At 41.3% G+C, this 22,760-nt stretch overlaps 1 protein-coding gene across 1 annotated transcript in view; it reads right to left on the bottom strand.

The window, feature by feature from the left end:
* The window catches only part of LOC110498192 (MAM domain-containing glycosylphosphatidylinositol anchor protein 2), a 184,163-nt gene extending 176,414 nt beyond the window's left edge, over nucleotides 1-7,749 (bottom strand). Inside the window, exon 1 of the mRNA XM_036955189.1 lies at nucleotides 6,849-7,749. Coding sequence (XP_036811084.1) covers nucleotides 6,849-7,143 — 295 coding nt within the window. The 5' untranslated portion in view covers nucleotides 7,144-7,749. The remainder of the gene's footprint in view (nucleotides 1-6,848) is intronic.
* Between the last annotated feature and the right edge of the window lie 15,011 nt (nucleotides 7,750-22,760).

Below are 22,760 nucleotides of genomic sequence, written 5' to 3'. Positions count from 1 at the left end.
CACCTTTGGGGGGGGGGGGGGGGTACTGTCACGTTCTGACCATAGTTCTGCTATTTTATCTTTGTTTTAGTATGGTCAGGGCGTGAGTTGGGTGGGCAGTCTGTTTGTTTTTCTATGTTGGTTTTTGAGTTCGGCCTAGTATGGTTCTCAATCAGAGGCAGCTGTCAATTGTTGTCCCTGATTGAGAATCATACTTAGGTAGCCTTTTTCCACCTGGGATTCGTGGGTATTTATTTCCTGTTTAGTGTTTGTCATTCACCTTACGGGACTGTTCGTTTGTTGCTTATTGTTTTTGTTCAGTGTTAATTTTTCTTCATTAAATTATGGACACTTACCACGCTGCGTTTTGGTCCTCCGATCCTTCTCGCTACTAGATCCCTGACAGACACCATAATCTTTGACACCATACTTGTGCCAGCACTCCAGAGGCAACCATTAGCACCTCAAAAATCCTTCCAGGATGACAATTAATTCAGGCCTTTGTTCTCTTTTTGTCAAACCCATTTAACTTAAACGTTTTACTTGATCTTAAATAAGACACAAAATGAGTTTAAGAAAAAGGCTGATCAAAGGTAAACCTGCTTTCAGAATGAAAGTAGTGAGGTTTACCATTATCAGGCGAAGCCTCTGAATACATAAGAATTACTATGCATAGTGCATATTTCAAAGCAGTGATATTGTAATTAGGGGCCGAGGAGTGAGTATTAATGTTTGGTATTGGCTGTGACGGAAAAGATGCTGACAGCATAATATTCCTCCAGATTCGTGCAGTACACTATACTACATTAATACCTGAAGTTTGTCGTTACAACGTGGCAAATCTACAAAACCCTCTTTATGTATTCACCCAAAAAATAAAACTGCATTGTCAAAGTAGCCTAAACTATCAGCAATGTTGCCCAATATAAAATGTGGTGGGGGAATAAGCTGTGGGGAATGAGTTGGAAAATATCAATGAACTGATTGATTCAAACACGGACTAATTTCTGTGTTGGCCTGGTACTGCTTCTAAAGATGTGAACTGTAAGTCCTCCAAGGGCACAATATTGCATAAACACGGCTAAACCCAGTACTGTAACACCATATGTGACCAACAGCAGTTGGGTGATTCTCATGAAACCAGTTTTATGTCTGTAGCAAATTGAGTAACAAACCCCATGATGCATCTACAAAAATCAACTCTCATTTGGAAGACTAAGATGTCTAGTTTTTTGGCAAAGTGTATTATTTTAAATACATTTTACATTTTCGACTGAAGTTTGATACATTTTCACCACAAATTGTCATTACCAAAATGTGTCTGAAATAAATTATTGAATCATTTTATTCAATTTTACTTTAGAAAAGCCTAATTTATTTGAATAAAACACAACATATGTTGCTGTGGTTTGTCCATAAATCATACAAATTGTATACTCGTTGAAGTTAACATTAAACTATACTATTTACTTTGTAAAAACACAGTGTCTGTGGACATGGGGGTCTCATTACCGTAACACTTTTTAAAGTTCATGTAAAAACGCCAATAAATGTTTAAAATTAAATTAGATTCACCCATGATGCATCATCTAGAGTAGTCCTTAGATGAGCACAAGTTCATTTATTTGCTTATATACTTTCAGAATGAGGTTCTTATTCTCAAACACCCCTTTACCCCACTTGGCCTTCTCATTACCGAAATGGGATAAAAAGCTCAATTTGGGAAAATGTCAGATAACCATTACCTTAACAACATGGAGGCAATAATGGGCCTTAGTGAAGTGGGCAAATTGTTTACTGACTCATAATAATGTGCCTCCTATTATTTACAGGTTGACCTAAGGGCCTCTCATTACCGAAACACAAATTTCTCATTACCACGTTATTTTTAGGTCCGTTTTGGTAATGAAAACCTTAAATTAGGTCATGATAATAAGCTAATTATAATGTATGTGCTCTGCTGGTAACTTTGTTTTATCTACTAGGACCACTCCCTAAACCTATTGTATACATTTTTGGTTAAAAAATAGTTTAAAAAGTTATATGATTAAGTAGGGTTTGTCAAGAAATATGGATTGTATAAACCCCGTTTAACTAACTTTAAGCCTCAATCAGCAGTTTGGGTTTCGGCAAAGAGCAACCCCATCACTTAAAGTAGGAGCTGTTTTCACACTTACATATGCTGTTGTTTGATACCCCAGTTTTAGATCATTTATATGCATTTTGTGTTATGCAGTTTGCCCAAAGGATCCCATTCAATCCAGAATATCTAAAAAATACCTTACAACACAAATATTCACATCCTAATACACCAATACTACTTGTAAAAACTTTGGATGAAGTATTACTTTTGTTACATTTAGGTCCACTTTTGACTTTTGAAAATACATGCATGTAATTACAGTACTTTAATAAATTGCATTAAGATCAGTGATTTTTGTATAATAGCAAACTGATACAAATCAGTGAAAATGTTCATGACAAACTATGCACACACATTACTGAAACATGCAGTCTCATCTCTGATACCTGCTCATCATTACAGTAATGCACCCATATTTAGGAAATAATCAAAAAATAAAACAAGCAATTTTGGCGTAATCAGATAGTGTGACTTTGGTTCTTTATCTAGATGTGTGAAAATCAATACAATTATAAAATAACATGCATATAGACAAGTGATTATGACAACAACAACAAAAGGTTGTGTTACAATAATGAGAAATTACGAAATACATCTTAATAATTACATTTTCAGTGTTGAGTTCAACTCAGGCCTTTTCATAAGGGGAGCAATGTTAAAAAATACTAGAAAGTGATTTGTTTATTACTTTTTGGAATTTGAAAACTGTTGCGGTAATGATCATTTCTGTGTTGGTAGTTGTGGAAATTGTGGTCAAATGCATAATATTTTATTTTAAAAATATGCATAATAATTATTAAATAAAAAAGTAAAGATCCTAATCTCAGTGATCTAAGAGGAAAATTAGTGAAAAATGACACCTGAGAATTTTGGGGTCAAATGTCAGTTTCGTGAGAATGACCCAGTTCTGGCTAGTATTTGAGAATTCTTGCAGAACTAATGCTTTGTAGATTATGGATCTTAGGGGTGGGTGGTCAAAAGGGACGTCAAGGGAAAAAGACCAATCACAACCCTAAGTGATGTAGACCCACAACTGTACACCCTAAGTGATGTAGACCTACTACAGTACACCCTAAGTGATGTAGACCTACTACAGTACACCCTAAGTGATGTAGACCCACTACAGTACACCCTAAGTGATGTAGACCCACTACAGTACACCCTAAGTGATGTAGACCCACTACAGTACACCCTAAGTGATGTAGACCTACTACAGTACACCCTAAGTGATGTAGACCCACTACAGTACACCCTAAGTGATGTAGACCCACTACAGTACACCCTAAGTGGGTTTGCTGTTATGCCAATTTGGCCTGATGTTATTATGGTGCTATATTCCTATTATAGAAGTATATTAATAATGCACCAATAGCCACCGGAAGCTATAAGAAAAAAGCGTTGTACATTTTCCTCTAATTTGGATGGTTCCCTGTACAATAGCAAATCATCCTTCCTTTAAGCAACACCATATGGCGTCTGTCATATCCCAGTAGGAAAACCCTCACAAAGGTTGGGTCACGTGTAACATATGGCAAAACAGTGCTGCTTGGTTGAGCAATATATATACTACAGCTTTGGTCAAAAGGTCTGGAACTTTTTGCTCGTCCTCAACCTGTACCCAGAGAATAGCTGATTGGTCCAGCTGTTCTCCATCAACTGCTACATGTGGCAGAATAATCCTGAAAGCCTCACAGGCCTTTGTTAAAAATGTTCCCCCGTTTGCATTGGGGTTTGTGTATTGGGAACTTGTTAAGACGGGGAAAAGTGTAGACTCCCTGTATGTGAGTGGACTACAGTCAATGCCAAGAGGTCTGAACCTTTATGGTACAGGTGACAGTGCCCTCGACGCACCCCATAACCACAGGCAGGGCTCCTGATTCATTCCCAACTCTGGCTACTGGCCACCCCATGGTTTTAAGTTAAACAATGAATCAAATATGGCACAACAAAGTCAGTTTTACACAATTCCTGACATTTAATCCTAGTAAAAATTCCTTGTCTTAGGATAGTTAGGATCACCACTTTATTTTAAGAATGTGAAATGTCAGAATAATAGCAGAGAGAATGATTTATTTCAGCTTTTTATTTATTTCATCACATTCCCAGTGGGGTCAGAGGTTTCCATATAGTCAATTAGTATTTGGTAGCATTGCCTTGAAATGGTTTAACTTTGGTCAAATGTTTTGAGTAGCCTTCCACAACCTTCCCACAATAAGTTTGGTGAATTTTGGCCCATTCCTCCTGACAGAGCTGGTGTAACTGAGTCAAGTTTGTAGGCCTCCTTGCTCGCACACACTTTTTCAGTTCTGCCCACAAATGTTCTATAGGACTGAGGTCAGGGCTTTGTGATGGCCACTCCAATACCTCGACTTTGTTGTCTTTAAGCTATTTTCCACAACTTCGGAGGTATGCTTGGGGTCATTGTCCATTTGGAAAAAACATTTGCAACCAAGCTTTAACTTCCTGCCCGATGTCTTGAGATGTTGCTTCGATATATCCACATAATTTTCCTGCCTCATGATGCCATCTATTTTGTGAAGTGCACCAGTCACTCCTGCAGCAAAGCACCCCCACAACATGATGCTGCCACCCCCGTGCTTCACGGTTGGGATGGTGTTCTTCGTCTTGCAAGCTTCGCCCTTTTTCCTCTAAACATAACGATGGTCATAATGGCCAAACAGTTATATTTTTGTTTCATCAGACCAGAGGACATTTCTCCAAAAAATACGATCTTTGTCCCCATGTGCAGTTGCAAACCGTAGTCTGGGTTTTTATGGCGGTTCTAGAGCAGTGGCTTCTTCCTTGCTGAGCGGCCTTACGGGTTATGTAGATATAGAACTTGTTTTACTGTGGATATATTTACTTTGTACCTGTTTCCTCCAGAATCTTCACAAGGTCCTTTGCTGTTGTTCTGGGATTGATTTGCACTTCTCGAACCAAAATACGTTAATCTCTAGGAGACAGAACGCGTCTCCTTCCTGAGCGGTATGACAGTTGCGTAGTCCCATGGTGTTTATACTTGCGTACTATTGTTTGTACAGATGAACGTGGTACCTTCAGGCATTTGGAAATTGCTCACAAGGATGAACCAGACTTGTGAAGGTGCATCTTTTTCTAAGGTCTTGGCTGAATTCTTTTGATTTTCCCATGATGTCAAGCAAAGAGGCACTGAGTTTGAAGGTAGGCCTTGAAATACATCCACAGGTACACCTCCAATTGACTCAACTGATGTCAATTAGCCTTTTAGAAGCTTCTAAAGCCATGACATAATTTTCTGGAATTTTCCAAGCTGTTTAAAGGCACAGTCAACTTAGTGTATGTAAACTTCTGACCCACTGAAATTGTGATACAGTGAATTAGTTAAAGTTAAATAATCTGTCTGTAAACTATTGTTTGAAAAATTACTTGTGTCATGCACAAAGTAGATGACCTAACCGACTTGCCAAAACTATAGTTTGGAGTGGTTGAAAAACTAGTTTTAATGACTCCAACCTAAGTGTATGTAAACTAGTTTTAATGACTCCAACCTAAGTGTATGTAAACTAGTTTTAATGACTCCAACCTAAGTGTATGTAAACTAGTTTTAATGACTCCAACCTAAGTGTATGTAAACTAGTTTTAATGACTCCAACCTAAGTGTATGTAAACTAGTTTTAATGGCTCCAACCTAAGTGTATGTAAACTAGTTTTAATGACTCCAACCTAAGTGTATGTAAACTAGTTTTAATGACTCCAACCTAAGTGTATGTAAACTAGTTTTAATGACTCCGACCTAAGTGTATGTAAACTAGTTTTAATGACTCCAACCTAAGTGTATGTAAACTAGTTTTAATGACTCCGACCTAAGTGTATGTAAACTAGTTTTAATGACTCCGACCTAAGTGTATGTAAACTTCCGACTTCAACTGTATACAGTCATGGGACTGACAGAGAATCTGACAGAGAATCTGGGGGGGGGGGGGGGGGAATTCTCAATACCAGTGATTTGATCTTGTAAAATGATTAGTCTCTGGGAACGACATTGAGCTAATGATTATTAATAGGCAATAAAATGGGGTAATGAAACTATTTCAAGATAATTTCTGGGTCTTGGTTTTAAAGGCCCACAATCGCATTATTGCTCATATAAAATGATTTTCACATTCCAAACTTCAACATTCAATTTACCCTTTTCTCTAACCATTCTGATTTGATAGACTCCAACATTTAGATATACCAATAAGGATTTGTATACATGATTCCATCCAATTCCACCAGCTCTACACGTCAGATTCGATGTTGATGCCTTTGCCAGGCTCTTGCTGCCTAGGGTGGTAGATGAGGCTTGGCAATCGGTCTTGGGTTGATGCCAGTCGATTTACAGCACGCACTAACGCTGTGGTGGTGGAATAATATAAGTTTGGACCAATAAAATCACATAATCGATTGGATATCGTTGTTTTTTTAACGCTCAGAAACAGTGCCAATGCTACGCTGGTGCGTTCCTTAACCAGCCATGCACCATAGGTTTGAATAGCCCAATGCCCTGAGAGCACCTGTGGTTTCAGCGAGCCAGCGTCTTAATGATGACATAGAGTACATATAGGCTACCTGTTGTAGTTTACAATTCTACAGAAAACAGAGCTGCACCGTACAGCATGCATTTTGCATTCGACTCAATTTTCACAAGGTCAAGTTGGTGGTATTAATGATAGCTGTTGGGTATTTAGAAATGCGTTTGGCTTACCATAGACTCCTTGGCAATGAATGCCCTCCAAAAAGATGTTGAACAGCCACAAGAGACCGAAAACTAAACCCATCTTCACGTTAATGTCAACATATCCACTTCGATGGTGATAGGTTCTTCCCAAGGCGAGATGCAGCCTGTCCGAACTCAGTTCCCGCGGTTCCGCACCAGGATTCAGCGTAAATCTGGTTGAGACACCATTGACACCGGGTAACGAATGTTTATTTGATGCTCTATGAAATGAATTTGATTCTGTCAATATTTCAGTGGGAGCAGGGACAGCAGGTAATAGCATAAATGATTCACAGCGATGGATAACAACTGGTAAATGTTGTGCCTACAATGGCACATCAGTCAAAATCGCCAATGTCCGTGCATACTTTGAAGCCTCAACAGGATCTCCTTGATTGTGACATTGTAAAAGTAACCGAGAATGCAACGCCGATAATTCTTTCGAGAAAACGCTTATACCGATTCCTGCAGCTTCCATTGCTAAACGGAGATTAAAGACATTCTGATATCCACTTGCGGCTTTCCCTCCCTCTCAAAGGCTTGCCATAGTGTTCGGAGGACAGCGAGGCAAAAGGTTTTCCTAGAAGCTGACACTGAGCCGCTGGATGTGACGCGTTCATGCTAGCACTATGGCCAAAGACCGTGAACGTGCCATCCCCGGCGGATAATAAATCCCGGTTTTAGAAGCGTATTTGACTCATGATGCAGGTTACCTAAAACCTCGAGTTTGTGTCTCTCGAAATAGCAAACGACGATTCGTCGTTACGTGCGCGTTTTAATCTGAAAGTGTCTTGTACAAATTATTATTTGAAGAGGATGTGTTGGTTCTGAGATGGTCAGTAATGCTGTGCACTACGTACTGCGCTGAAACGACAAGCCTCCGCTTCCCGCTGACACCTAGTGCATGACTCCTCATAGTCCGGGGCCTTAGCGAAAACAAGGGTATGAAGCAGATACAAGCATGGAATTTGGTACAAACATACCGCAGGTGATATGAAACATCCCAGAGGGGGTGCCAATTTCAAACTGAAAAAGGAAGCAAGTTATCAGGAAAATTCCAAATGGCTGCCATAATAGCTATTTGACCATTAAACACTGTAATGCAACAGATAAAAGCATTACATTTGGAATAAACATTTCTCAGATCATATGAAAACATCCTAGAAGGGCTGGCCATTTCAAAATTGACCAGGAAGCATAATTAAAAATGGCCGCTGATGGAGACAGTAGTACATCCATAGTCATATTTAAAACAGCTTATTATGTGATTTTTTTTTTTTTTTACAAAAATAACTAAATCAAGTAATAATACATCCAATGTATTCCATAAGTTCTGATTAGTGCAGAAAATACTTAGGGCCCTGGTTCACATATACCAGCACAATGGCATAATGTAGTGTATGATAATCCAGCATCCTGGCATTGAGTTTTCTGCATGCTTTGTCAGCCTCAGGTAAGAGTGTCAATAAAAGTGTCAAGGAATCAACTGTTTTAGCCCATCCAAATCGTTCTGGTGAAGGTGCTAATTAGATGGATTCAGACCTATTGACAAAATGCTTGTTTGGTACGCTGCTGGGTTTGAATGTTGCAACAGTGCAGCTTGTGTCAAAGACCCCAGACACCCCTGTCATAGACTGTTCTCTCTACAACCGCAATGGCAAGCAGTACTGGAGTGCCAAGTCTAAGACAAAAAGGCTTCTCAACAGTTTTTACCCCCAAGCCATAAGACTCCTGAACAGGTAATCAAATGGCTACCCGGACTATTTGGATTGTGCCACCCCCCCAACCCCTCTTTTACGCTACTGCTACTCTCTGTTCATCATATATGCATAGTCACTTTAACCATATCTACATGTACATACTACCTCAATCAGCCGACTAACCGGTGCCTGTATATAGCCTCGCTACTGTTATTTTTCACTGTCTTTTTACTGTTGTTTTTATTTCTTTACTTACCTATTGTTCACCTAATACCTTTTTTGCACTGTTGGTTAGAGCTTGTAAGTAAGCATTTCACTGTAAGGTCTACCTACACCTGTTCTTTTCAGCGAACATGACAAATAAACTTTGATTTGAAAAGCTATTGTTAGTTATTAGGATTTCTGAGAAAGTCAGAACTTACATAGAAGCTTGGTTATCTTCACAACTTTTTTTCGGATGACTTGTCCTTGTCTCTTGAGATTTTGGCATCAAAGGACGAGGGCACGGTGGGTAGGAATCTACAGCGTTCAGGCCTAGCAGATCAGATATTTGGGTTTTTCAGGTTAAGCATTCCGTTATTTTAAAGGACTGGAGGACATGGGTCTTTCTCATGAGAGAAAAACTCGTCCATGTTTCCGTCTCGGGAACTTGCACGCAATGTAAAGTCGGCAGAAAAGTGTACAATCACTCTTTAATGCTGAATGTTGCTTTTTCTCTTTTGTGACTGGCTTTGCGTTGGCATTCTAAGCAGTGGTGCATTATCCCTCTTAATGCACTGATGTGTATATTTAAAAATTTTATTTGACCTTTATTTAACTAGGCAAGTCAGTTAAGAACAAATTCTTATTTTCAGTGCTGGATGGATCCACAATGACCTCCTTGAGAAGTACCTAGTTGCTCAATGGTGCAGACTGTATTAATGACATCTTTGTTTTGCACAATTGGATGTATTCAAAACCAGAAGCTCTGGATATTTATCTAGGAATGGACTCCCCGTGCTTGAGATTGTGTTGCAGCTGGCCACTTGTTTTTTAATGTTTGCTGGGGGTGATTAACTGCTTGTGTTGAAAATGTTGTGTTGAAGGGGACTGACTCAATGTTCAAAAACTGAGATTCAAAATCAGCCAGTAGTTTGGCCCGCTCAGGCCTTGCTTACAATCCATCTCTGGAAGGCAGTGGGTTCTCAGTTAGACCAATGGCTTCCACAGTACCTTCAACCAGCTTACTGTATTGCTCATGGGCTTGGTAAAGCGGCATGCATGATAACTTGTTTTGTGTTTTTGGCAGGATCCAGAACTCTGAGAATTAGTCTCTGATGTTAGCTGGTAGAGCTTTCATGTCTCAGATGTGAATAGGAATCCACCTTGCGTAGGTTGTTATGTCCAGTGTAAAGAACCAGGGTGCCCAAGCCTCTGTTTCAACATAAAGGTGAAAATATCTACTTGTGTGCACTAGGTATGAGCATTTGAAATAATTTCACTATTCTAATGAAATCATGACATTTTTTCAGCTATTCGGATAGTTTGTTTTAACTTCGACACTTGCTTACTGCGCAGTTACTCTGGAGAGACTGTGCACCGGCTGCAGCAGGGATGGGGTGAGCAGGGGCTGGTGGTGTGTGTGACACAGGAGGGAGAGAGAGAAAAAGAAGCCACACTGACTCGTAAGTAAGACAATCTACTAAATGCCATAGGTTATCTAAATCAAATCAAATGTATTTATATAGCCCTTCGTACATCAGCTGATATCTCAAAGTGCTGGACAGAAACCCAGCCTAAAACCCCAAACAGCAAGCAATGCAGGTGTAGAAGCACGGTGGCTAGGAAAAACTCCCTAGAAAGGCCAAAACCTAGGAAGAAACCTAGAGAGGAACCAGGCTATGTGGGGTGGCCAGTCCTCTTCTGGCTGTGCCGGGTGGAGATTATAACAGAACATGGCCAAGATGTTCAAATGTTCATAAATGACCATCATGGTCAAATAATAATAATCACAGGCAGAACAGTTGAAACTGGAGCAGCAGCACGGCCAGGTGGACTGGGGACAGCAAGGAGTCATCATGTCAGGTAGTCCTGAGGCATGGTCCTAGGGCTCAGGTCCTCCGAGAGAGAGAAAGAAAGAGAGAAAGAGAGAATTAGAGAGGGCATACTTAAATTCACACAGGACACCGGATAGGACAGAAGTACTACAGATATAACAAACTGACCCTGGCCCCCCGACACATAAACTACTGCAGCATAAATACTGGAGGCTGAGACAGGAGGGGTCAGGAGACACTGTCTATCATCCCATCTGGCAGTGCCTGTCTTTACTGAATCAAATCGATGTAAAAAAGCTAGCTAAAATAGCCAGATGATAGCTAGCCAGATGTTAGCTAGCCAGATGTTAGCTAGCTACAGTAGCTAGTGAGCTAAGCTAGTTGAGGCTAATTTGCTGCGCTCCCCTTCCTTATCTTCAACAACTCTATTCAGATTAAACAACAGCCTACCTGTCGGTTGCTCGTTGTAGCCTACTCCTTCTCATTTAGCTAACTTATTTCCATAATTTGAATTCCATTTTTCGTTGATTAGAGATCTCTTACTTCATGTTGCTACACATGGAGCTTCTGACTGTAGTGCCAACAACAACAAGCTACACACATATCTTTTTATGGGGCGTACGTCATAAAAACTACATTCAAAAGTTTGTTGTTTTATTCAATTAAGAATTTAAAATGTCATGGTATATCCTTGTGTGCAGCAGTGTCACATATAATTGTATTTAATTCAGATAAATCCTTCTCATTGTTAAAATAGGCCTGATGTTTTTTCCTAAAAAAAATAATAATACTCTTGCAAGTATTCGAATACTAACGTCCATTCAGATATTTCTATATTCAAATAACCGTGCCAATCTCTAGTGTGCATGGACAAAAATCATCACCAAGTCTCTCAAATTCCAGAACAATGTTCCAGAACTAGAAGGTTGGACACCTCTGAATCATGTTTTTATTTTTACGGGGATCGTGCACATTAATCAACATTTCAGTAAAAGATCCGGTTTGTGTAAAAGTGAAAGTGCCACTCTGTAGTGGAGGAAGGGTTGAGGTCTATGTTATCGAGCACACCAACAGTGAAAAATACCTTCCCTTAGAATGGCAGGGCAGACAAGGCCTTCAGTCATGTTGTTTTTGCAGACTGCAGGTGCAAGTTTGTTTTCAACATCAATGAACCGTTTATAGGTAACAGCTGCATAATGTAACTCCTAGGGTGTGTAGGCCATTTTTAAACATGATAGTGGGATGTTTTTACGGTGATTCATGTAGTAGTTCAACAACATTTGAGTGGTTTACTGTTAGATTTCTGTTGTTTCCAGGCCATTTCTGCCACTTTAGGCTAGTTGCTTATGAAGTATAATGGCATATTATTAAAGACTGGTACACTACTCCCAAATACACTATTTTTTAAATTATATTTGACAACAAAAATTCTACAGTAATATCACCTTTCCAAAATCTAATTCTGTATTGGTGGTCATATTGGATTACGTTAAAAAATAAATAATAATAGGAGTTGTTGAGAAGATGCCCAAAGTCTAGCCCCAATTCTTGTCCACCCCTTCTAATATCAATTAATACATCCCAAAGAGCATCTCTACCATATTTCACGCTTGTATCCGCCGCGTAACAGTTTCATATTTTTTTATGCTAATTTAGGCACCTGACTACCAGATTTAATTTATATGGTGCTGTGAGAAATTGTTTTACTAAAGTGTGCATCTAGGAGGCACGTTCCGGGCAAAACAATATTTTCAAGGTAGACTATAGGCTAAAATCCTGAGGCATTGGTTCAAAGCATCTGCTTTTGTGGCAGATGAAGTGAAGTTGTGCATGTGATTTGCCCTCAAACTAGATGCACAAGCCTACTATCAAACATTACTGTTCATAGGCTACAATAAAAGGCAGTAGGCCTTTATCCTCTTTTGGTCAACACTCAGAAGTTGCCCCCTATTTTCCCCCTTTTCCCCCCCTTTTTTCTCCCCCATTTTAAGATTACAATCTTGTCTCATCACTGCAACTCCGAAGGTCGAGTCACGCGTCCTCTGAAACATGACCCGCCAAACCCTGATTATTAACCTGCTTAACCGGGGAGTCAGCGGCACCAATGTATCTTTTTTGTTGTTGTTGTAGTTTTTAGTTATTTTTTGTTACTTTTACCCCTTTTTCGTGGTATCCAATTGGTAGGATACAGTCTTGTCTCATTGCTGCAACTCCCGTACGGACTCGGGTGAGGCGAAGATCGAGAGCCGTGCGTCCAAACGAAACACAACCCAACCAAGGGTTGGGGGGCTTTACTTGGCTCATGCGCTCTAGTGACTCCTTGTTGCGGGGCAGGCGCCTGCAGGCTGACTACCGTCCACTTCACCCGGAAGCCAGCCACACCAATGTGTCGGAGGAAACACGGTGCACCTGGCAACCGTGTCGGCGTGCACTGCGCCCTGGCACGCCACAGGAGTCGCTAGTGTGCGATGGGACAAGGACATCCCCCACGGCCAAACCCTGCCCTAACCCTGACGACGCTGGGCCGATTGTGCACCGCCCTATGGGACTCCCGGTCACAGCCGGTTGTGATACAGCCTGGGATCGAACCCGGGTCTGTAGTGACGCCTCGAGCACTGTGATGCAGTGCCTTAGACCACTGCGCCACTCGGGAGGCCCTGGCCTATTTTTTTCTATTCCCATACAAAACCCACCTTGCAATTCTGAGATTACAGACTCTCTTGTCTTGGACGATATTGATGAGAGATTGCTTTGCCCTTGTACATTTTTATTTTGTGTCTTTCAGTTCTCTCATGAAGTAAACCCTTCGTGCCAGTACTTCATTGGCTGGATGTATGGCATTTATAACCATGCAATGGCTGGTGAAGCTTTCATGCCACTGTCAAACTGATATTCGTCCTTTTGCCATTGAGCACTCTAGCCCAGTGGAGTTGTACTTCCAGACCATTACATTTTAGTCATTTAGCAGACTCTCTTGTCCAGAGCAACTAGGGTTAAGCGCCTTGCTCAAGGGCAAATCAATAGATTTTTCATCTAGTCAGGTCGGGTATTCGAACCAGTAACCTTCGGTTACTTGCCCAACACTGAACCACTAGGCTACCTTCCGCCCCAGTGCCCTCTTCTAGAGATGGGGGAAAGCCCAGTGGTGCTCCAAACAGTTGTGTTGGCGCTCCACTTTTGCCGCTCAACAGTTGTTTTGGCTGTCCTGTCATTGTTAATTGTCATCGGTTGTCACCTTGATGATGTCGAACAACACATCACTAAAGAGTGGGCGAGTCATTAGATTTTAAAACTACTTTTAATAATTGTATCCAAAAGTGAAACTGCAAACATTATTACATCGGTAATTAGTTTTGCACAAATAAATATAACATACAAAACAGAACATTGTTATTGCACTTTCAAATACAAACAAACATATTTATATAGGTGATTAAAACAAACTATTGTATTAAAGTGCAACTGCAAACTGTAAACTTTTATCCATTACTGTATTCAGCTAACAGATAATAATAATAATAATAGTAATACAAAACTGTAACCAGGCAACATGCTGACTGTGAACTGATAGAAAATGAAATAAATGTTTAGTTTCCTCACAATAACGAATACATTTCTTTGATCTAGAATCTAGCTAATAAATCAACCCACTTTTAGGATTAGGGTTTAGGGTGGGGACGGCCCAAGGATCCCAGGTTGCACTAACCATACGTTGAGTTGATTTGCAATCGATTATTGTTCTGGGTGAGTAACATGGGTCTGAATTTGGTTAAAAAAAACATCTCCTCTTTGGACTGCAGTAAACCGTGTAAAATTTTATCTGTAGCGCTGCCTGTTGACCGGTTTGCCTGTCAAATACGGCTGGTAGCTAGTAGACATAGTGTTGCTCCCGCTCCTTCCCCAATGCACTTGTCCTGGCATTTGATGTGCTTTTGGCTTAAGTTATGTTTTAGCAACGACTCTTGTTTTACGATGCAAGACCCAGTAGCAAAATAAGTCTTCCCTGCTGCTATTATTTCACACATTCTAGTATTTCACACTAGCTAGTTTTGTTCCTCCGACCATAGCCACTTGAATTCGCAAAGGCACCCCTGTCTAAAAATGTTGATCGATTTCTGTGGAGGTAGATCAGTAGCAACATCGAGAAGGGTGAAGTTGCAATTCGAGGCGTTCCTGCATGTGGGCATCTGCAGGAACCCGTCTTTATACTTCTATTGGTCCATTTTTAAAACTAGGACTCCGGTACACAGGCGGGAAGCAAGGCGCTTCAGTACAGTAAGTGGCAGTAATGAATCATAACGTTGGATGCCAACCGCCAAAAAACGCCACAGGGTGACAATGCAAGTAGCTAACTAGCTAGGACTCCGTCACACAACAGTGTCCTTCGCCCCCACCTGTCGTGCACTGGTTTACTGCAGTTCTGCAAACCACAGCAGGAGCAAATCCCACTGTGTGCTAGGTAGTTAGTTAGATAGCTAACTAGCACTCTGGTACACACTAGGCAGGATAGATAGCTAGCTTGCACACCAGTAGACAGTGTACTTTCCCTCCGTCTGTCGGGCACTGCTTTCCCACAGTTCTGTTAACGACGGCAAGGGCAGGTGTTTGGCAGGCGGTAGCGAAGGACACTGTGTGCACGCTAGCTAGTTAGCTAGGAGGGCTCTGGTACACAGCAGGTGGTGGCGACACCGGTAGCTAGCTAGAATACCGGTAGTGTCTTTATTTTTTTCTTTCTCTGTTATTTCCCTTTTGACCCACATTTTAATCGCATAGACAATCAGGGGAAAACCAGAAAATCAAAAGCCCCCCTCTAACATAAGGGGGGGGGGGGGCGTTCGTGCAGAAGTATAAAGAGAGGAACGACCCGAATTGCGGGCCGCAATCACACACTATTGGCACTATCGCCGACAGTGACCTCGTCCTCATCATCTTCTTCTGGTTGATCATTTTCATAATTATTTTTTTTTGTTAAAGAAAGCTTCAATTCCGCCTCGTTTCATTGTTGTTCTTTCTTTCTAGCTAATGTCATTACTTAGCTGACAGTCCTGAAGTAAAGTTTAGTGAAAAGGGGTTAGTTGTGTCGCCTGGCGTGTGCCTAGTGTGTGATTGGTTTAATTAGCTACATTTAAACATTTGTAGCATTATGATTGGTTACGATTTGGAAACAATGCATCAGCCCGTCTTGTTTGAGCAGTGAAGAGAAGTGTTGCAGCAAAATATTGTTATGCATTTCGTTTATTGGATATTTTTTTTTGCCACATAGCACTCCCAAAATAAATGTACTGAGCACACAGCCAAAATGTTTAGTTGCATGTGCGAACAAAATGTTCACACTTTAGAGCCCTGGTTGTACTTCCAATGCCCTCTTCTGGAGATGGGGGAAAGCCCAGTGGAGTTGTACTTCCAGGCCTCTTCTGGAGATGGGGGAAAGGGTAAGTGTACTGTATAGTCCTGAATGTACATACAGTGCATTTGGAAAGTATTCAGAACCCTTGACTTTTTCCACATTGGTGGAGAGCTGCAAAGATGGTTGTCCTTCTGGAAGGTTATTCCATCTCCGCAGAGCTAAGTCAGTGTGACCATTGGGTTCTTGGTCATCTCCCTAACCAAGGCCATTCTCCCCTGATTGCTCAGTTTGGCCGGGCAGCCAGCTCTTGGAAGAGTCTTGGTGGTTTCAAACTTCTTCCATTTAAGAATGATGGGAGCCACTGTGCTCTTGGGGACGTTCAATGCTGCAGAATTGTTTTGGTACCCTTCCCCAGATCTGTGCCTCGACACAATCCTGTCTCGGAGCTCGACGGACAATTCCCTCGACCTCATTGCTTGGTTTTTGCTCTGACATGCACTGTCAACTGTGGGACCTTATATAAACAGGTGTGTGCCTTTCCAAATCATGTCCAATCATTTTAATTTACCACAGGTGGACACCCATCAAGTTGTAGAAACATCTCAAGGATGATCAATGGAAATAGGATGCACCTGAGCTGAATTTAAAGTCTCATAGTGAAGGTTCTGAATACTTATATAAATAAGGTATTAAAGTTTTTTATTTGCTATCAATATATATATATTTTAAATGTTTTTCTTTGTCATTATGGGGTATTGTGTAGATTGATGAGGAAATAAAATGTATTTAATCAATTTTATAAAAATGCTGTAATGTAACAAAATGTGGAAAAAGTCAATGGATCTGAACAGTTTCCGAGTGCACTGTATATGAACAACCACTGACTGACTGACACTGTAATGTTACACTGAATCACAATGTACAATCTAGAGAGGAAGTCATTTGGGTAGTATTGACGGCTGGCGTAATAGGCTACTACTAGCTTTGCACTGCTGTAAGAGAGGGTCTCTTTAGCTGCATTCACAGCTAGGCTGCAGGCCATGTTCTGGTTTGGCAGCTGTGTCAAACACAGTCTCTGCTGCTGTTAGATGGATTGGTGCCCTTTGGAGGCTGAGAACACCTCCTCTTTATCTGTCATTCTGCTCAATGAAGAGACTGTTCTACCCAATGGGAAAGCTGACATTCCCTTTGATAGGTTTGCTCTCCCAGACTTTTGCACACAGTTATTATAGTTGGTCTGTCCAACTATACCAGAACAGCAGCAGGTACACTAGAGGTTAAAGAAGCCCGTTGGGGAAATCTGAAGGGGAATGGGACAGCAACTGGAGGGTTGAGTCTCCTGCCGTTGTGCCCTTGAGCAAGGCACTTAACCCATGACTGCTCCGGGGGCACTGCACTGTGACTGATTCTGTGCTTCCAACCCTTAGGGTGTAGGTGTCTTGGATTAAAAAGAAAAAAAAACAATTGTCAGGGGATTCGCACATTATACTAGTCTTCTATACTGCTTGTTCTATAGTATGCTTTTTTCCCCCACCAGATTTATCAACTGTATTTAAACTCATCTTTGTTTTATTGACCTACCTTTTCATGTATTTGTTATAATGTAGGCTGAATAAATCAAATCATTACTTGGTGTGGATAATATGAGCGTATGTTTTTTCCACGTGGTATAATTCTCTTTGATTGTAATAGTTGAAGTGAGTTGTTTATGTACTGTAAGCCTACCTCATTGAAAGATATCCATTCCAAAACCCAGTGTGGAAAAACGTTGGCGTACCTTAGGAGGTTTTGAACTTGTTTTTAAAATCTGCATGACCTTCAGGGCGACTGGTTATGCGACATTCTCCATGGGCATAATATCCTAGAGTTGACTCCCCTTATCAAATCATTCATTTGTCATGGAAGTGCTGAGAAGTCAAAGAAAACGCTTTCTCTGAACAAATAGAGATATAACACGGATGGATGTGCTTCTTTTGTCCAGTGTCTGTTTGGACAGGAAACGGTGAACTAATGGCCCATTTAATAGGTTTTGGCATCAAACCTCTGCTCTGATCGTGATTCAGTCTTGGTGATGGCAGAGCAGCCAGAAACAGAGGGAGAGATGAGATGTTATTACATTTTATGTGAACTTCTCAATAAACACTTTCCAAAAAAATAAAGTACATTGCTGTTATTGCATATCGCTAGTATGTTGGAATAGGTCTATGTTGATGACATAGTGTTTGTTGTTTATGCTTTCAAAATGCTTTATATTTCATAAGCTCAATATTTGTCAAGCACCAAAATAAAAAGCAAACATTTTCAAGCAATAGGTACTAACTGATTTCTAAAATATATTAAAAATGAATATTTATACACTCTTTATGAATCCTTTTAAGTATTGAAAGAAGGTGTATTTGAAAAACATTTATAGAAAGTTTTGAGATGGCAAAGACATTGAAAAACAAGTGAGATTTACAGGTCTGAAGGAGACAGGGCTAGTGTCTGCTGGCTGCTCTGCCTCTGATAAGAGAAGCACACCTGGGAGAAATCTGGAGTTTAAGATAATCTTGAGACCTGCAAATTTTGCCGCTGGTGATAAATTAGCACAGATAAGACGCTCGGTGTGCATCCTGAGAGGAACCTTGATGTGTCCTCCTTACAGGGGTTGTATTTCATGAAGCTTCTTTTCAGCAATTCCTCCCTTCTCTCTACCTTGAAATCTATAATCTTGAAAAAAACCTTCCTTTGCTAGAGTGTATGTTTTTGGATGAAATCCAGCCGGCTCCATATTCATACAGTACAACATCAAATTATTGTGTGTCCTTTAATCCTCTTCTCATAGATTTGCATTGTTGCTTTCACGTTTACCACTCCTCAAGGACTATTTGGCATGGAGCCATCGGTCACAATCCAACAGTTTTTCTCTGTGAGAGCTCTTGTGGAAAAACAGCAGAAAACACATCAGCAAGAACAACCTCAGTTTGCCTCGTCATGTAGCGAGTCCAGTGCAATGGTGGTGACACGATGAGTCTCACTGGCGTTAGCTTTCTGGGATAATTATAGGCTTTAGCTCAAGCTTTAGCATGAGACCTGAATTCAAACCCTATTCGGTCACATTGACAGGAGGAGGTCAAAGGGGTAAAGGTGGTTCAGATGAGGAGACTTAAAGGACTAGATCACTATTTTACAACTTGATGTTAGATGGTTCCTCACCCTGAAAGTAGTCAATGTGCCAGGAAAAACTGTAATCCATGTAAACATGGATCGCAGTTTCTCTTGGATCACAGACTACTTTCAGGGTGGGGAATCATCTAAAACCAAATTGTAAAATAGTGAACTAGTCCTTTAACGTGCCTGAGACCTGGAGACTTGTGTTAGCTCCCTGAGCTAATGCTTAGGGTTACACTGTAACTCCATTAGTCAGTTTGAAGAGCAGGATTTACTGGCTTTTTGTGGGGATTGTATGCATATAGCAAACACTTTAATAGTATTCACTCTTGGCCTCCCGGGTGGCGCAGTGGTTAAGGGCGCCACCAGAGACTCTGGGTTCGCGCCCAGGCTCTGTCGTAACCGGCCGCGACCGGGAGGTCCGTGGGGCGACGCACAATTGGCCTAGCGTCGTCCGGGTTAGGGAGGGTTTGGCCGGTAGGGAAATCCTTGTCTCATCGCGCACCAGCGACTCCTGTGGCGGGCCGGGCGCAGTGCGCGCTAACCAAGGTTGCCAGGTGCACAGTGTTTCCTCCGACATATTGGTGCAGTTGGCTTCCGGGTTGTATCGGAGGACGCATGACTTTCAGCCTTCGTCTCTCCCGAGCCTGTACGGGAGTTGTAGCGATGAGACAAGATAGTAGCTACTAAACAATTGGATACCATGAAATTGGGGAGAAAAAGGGGTAAAATTCACAACAACAAAAAAATAGTACTCTCTCTTAAACTCTGTTCCTGCTTATGTCCTCCAGTGCTTTACAGGAGTGGTTCTCAATCCCATTTTAGTTTTTGCCTTAGCACTACACACCTGATTCAAATCAAAGATGATGATGAATTGATCATTTGAATCAGACTAAAAATGGGCCCCGGGACCAGGATAGAGAACCACTGCATTCCTATCGTAGTGTGCGTTTAAAAGTGAGAGCTAGAGAACAGTTAGGTACTGCAACAGCTGCAGTCTATAAGAGATAAGTGAAACAGGTTTTACCCTAGGGCACCAGAGTGAGACATTGCGGAGGACACATTCTAGCTTTCTTGGCATGGGGATCCAGAGAACACCAGCTGCATGCCTAATTTGCCTCCCATTTTTAGGATCCAGGTTATGTGTTATGAAAGACACATAAGGGAGCATTATAAAAATTTTATGACCATTTGAGACTCTTTTGGTTGTGAAATATGAGGCCTACACTCAGGCCATACGCTCAAATGTCCCAAAATATGCAGAGGACTTAGAGACTGCCAATTTATTCTTAGCCTTTTTTCTGTGTCCTTGTGCCTGGCTGACAGCAATTGCTTTTAACTTTGTTAAGTGGGGGGCAGTAAAAAAAATCGCAAATGCGTTTGACACACATTTGAAAACGGAGCCAACTATGTGATCCAAAGGTCACTTTGGAGCCACTGACTGCGATGTAGCAAAAACGCCATCGCTTTCCTGTCCAAACGCAGTCATTCCAATCCAATTGGTGTTGAGAAGAAAACGAGGAGAGAGGACGTGAGAAGTAAGCAATTGAGATTTTCGCTATGTCTCCATGAGATGCCATCTTAACCGGCTTCATTTGGCTTAGATTATTTATTGAATCTTGACAAAGCAATGAATGGTATCATATGATCGATGGCTATACAGTCACTGCCACATAGACTATTCACACGGAGTCATGTCAGCACAGCAGGCAACGTTGCTGTGCTGCGTTCCAAAAACATCCCCTATTGCTGAATCTAAGCTTAGGAATTAGGCTTGCAGCTCTCTAGACCTGCTATCTAAACAAACCTTTCACACTTTAAAACATTCTAAAGGGGGCCCCTGGCGACAGCCTGTCTCGGTCACTTCCAGCTCTCCTTGGGAGCCCTTAATTGTACCTCCAGTACAAATGTGCTTCACCCCACCAGAGATAATGTATATAATGACGAGATTGTCTTGTCTCCAACCCTAACAATGTGAGTCGTTGGCAGGAAGGCAGGCCGTCTGCTTATCGGTCTGCTTATCACTGTATTCCCGCATGGACAGATTTTAACTGGAGCAGAGCCCCTTGGCTTCACCTCTTCCTCTCTGACCCCAACAACAGAATGCCAATTTCAATCTCTAACATATTAATCAATGACGCACAACGCCAAACAGAATGCACTGCTGTCAGGTCTGGAGGCTTAGAGCCTCTGCTGTGGTCAATTACTGTATATAAACTGGGTGGATTGAGTCCTGAATGCTGATTGGCTGACAGCCGTGGTGTATCAGACCGTATACCATGCGTATAACAAAACAATAATTTTTACTGCTCTAATTGTGTTGGTAACCAGTTTATAATAGTAAATAAGGCACCTCAGTGGTTTGTGCTATATGGCCAATACACGGAGGCTAAGGGCTGTGTAAAGGCACTCCACGTTGCGTCGTGCTTAAGAACAGCCCTTAGCAGTGGTATATTGGCCATATACCACACCTCATCTGGCCTTATTGCTTAAATATATGGCCTGCAACCGTTCAGACTGTACCGTATCTAGTCTTTGGCCAATTGTTCACATTTTGGACAGACGGCCCTAATCAGTCAATCCAGATAATAGTTTTTTGGGGATGACCCAAAAACAACATTTAGTGCATTGAGGTAAGCATGTCTGAATTTATATGTAGGCCTAGTTGAGAATATATTTGTTTAATATTGTAAACGTTGTTTTCTTGTGCTCATCATATGCAAATACCAATGTACATTCATGCTTAAGAAATGCAGTTGACTTAGATACAGTATGTAGTATATCTGGTTCGTGCAGGATTGACCCAAGTTCTTTAGTTGTTGTAATTATAACATTAAAATCCATATCCTAGCCTGGTTTTAGACAAAGAAAGCACTTGCAAGATCCTTACCTAAGCCATCCTAGTTCATGCCGACACCTTTTAAAAACCCTAAACTTCCCTACACTAGCACCATGTTACGAACAGAAGGTCAGAGATGACAGAGGATACATGTGAAAAACTACAGGTTTAGTGAGTCCAGAGCACCCTCATAATTTTTTTAAATATCAATATTCCCCCCCGCCCCCCTGATAAGCATCAACAATAACAATGTAACACACCGTACAAGAGTCAACGTGTAAATCAAACCCTGACTGAATTTCAACCTGGCCCCTGCTGGCGCTTCAGTGAGACGGAGGGCTTTGACGGAACGTGTAACGGTCTTCTCTGGTTTCCTGTCTTGACATCCACACTTCACACGCTGCCTGCCTCTCACGGTTAGCTGCTTTGGCTAATTACCGCAGGCACGCGTGCATCCCAGTGCTATGCGTTTCAGTTTTTTTATGGGTTTTGTAATCAATTATACATATATTTGAATACTGATCTGTTTTGGTCCCAAGTACGTTCTGTGGGCGGGATGTAGCCTAGTGGTTAGATCGTCAGGCCAGTAACCGAAAGGTTGCTGGATCGAATCACTGAGCCTACAAGGTAAAAATCTGTCCCCTGAACAAGGCAGTTAACCCACTGTTCCTCATTAGGCTGTCATTATAAATAAGAATTTGTTCTTAAATTATTTGCCTAGTTAGGTATAAAATATATATCCTGACTCCACACAGGAGTGAAAATTCATTCTGGATGATTAGATGGGTTGTTCCCCCAATTAGATGCCTGTGTAACTTCCTAAAAAAA

This window comes from Oncorhynchus mykiss, chromosome 19 (genome assembly GCF_013265735.2).
Source record: "Oncorhynchus mykiss isolate Arlee chromosome 19, USDA_OmykA_1.1, whole genome shotgun sequence".
Taxonomy (NCBI): Eukaryota; Metazoa; Chordata; class Actinopteri; order Salmoniformes; family Salmonidae; genus Oncorhynchus; species Oncorhynchus mykiss.
Note: the sequence above shows the minus strand (reverse complement) of the source record. Positions and strands in the feature narration are given on the sequence as shown.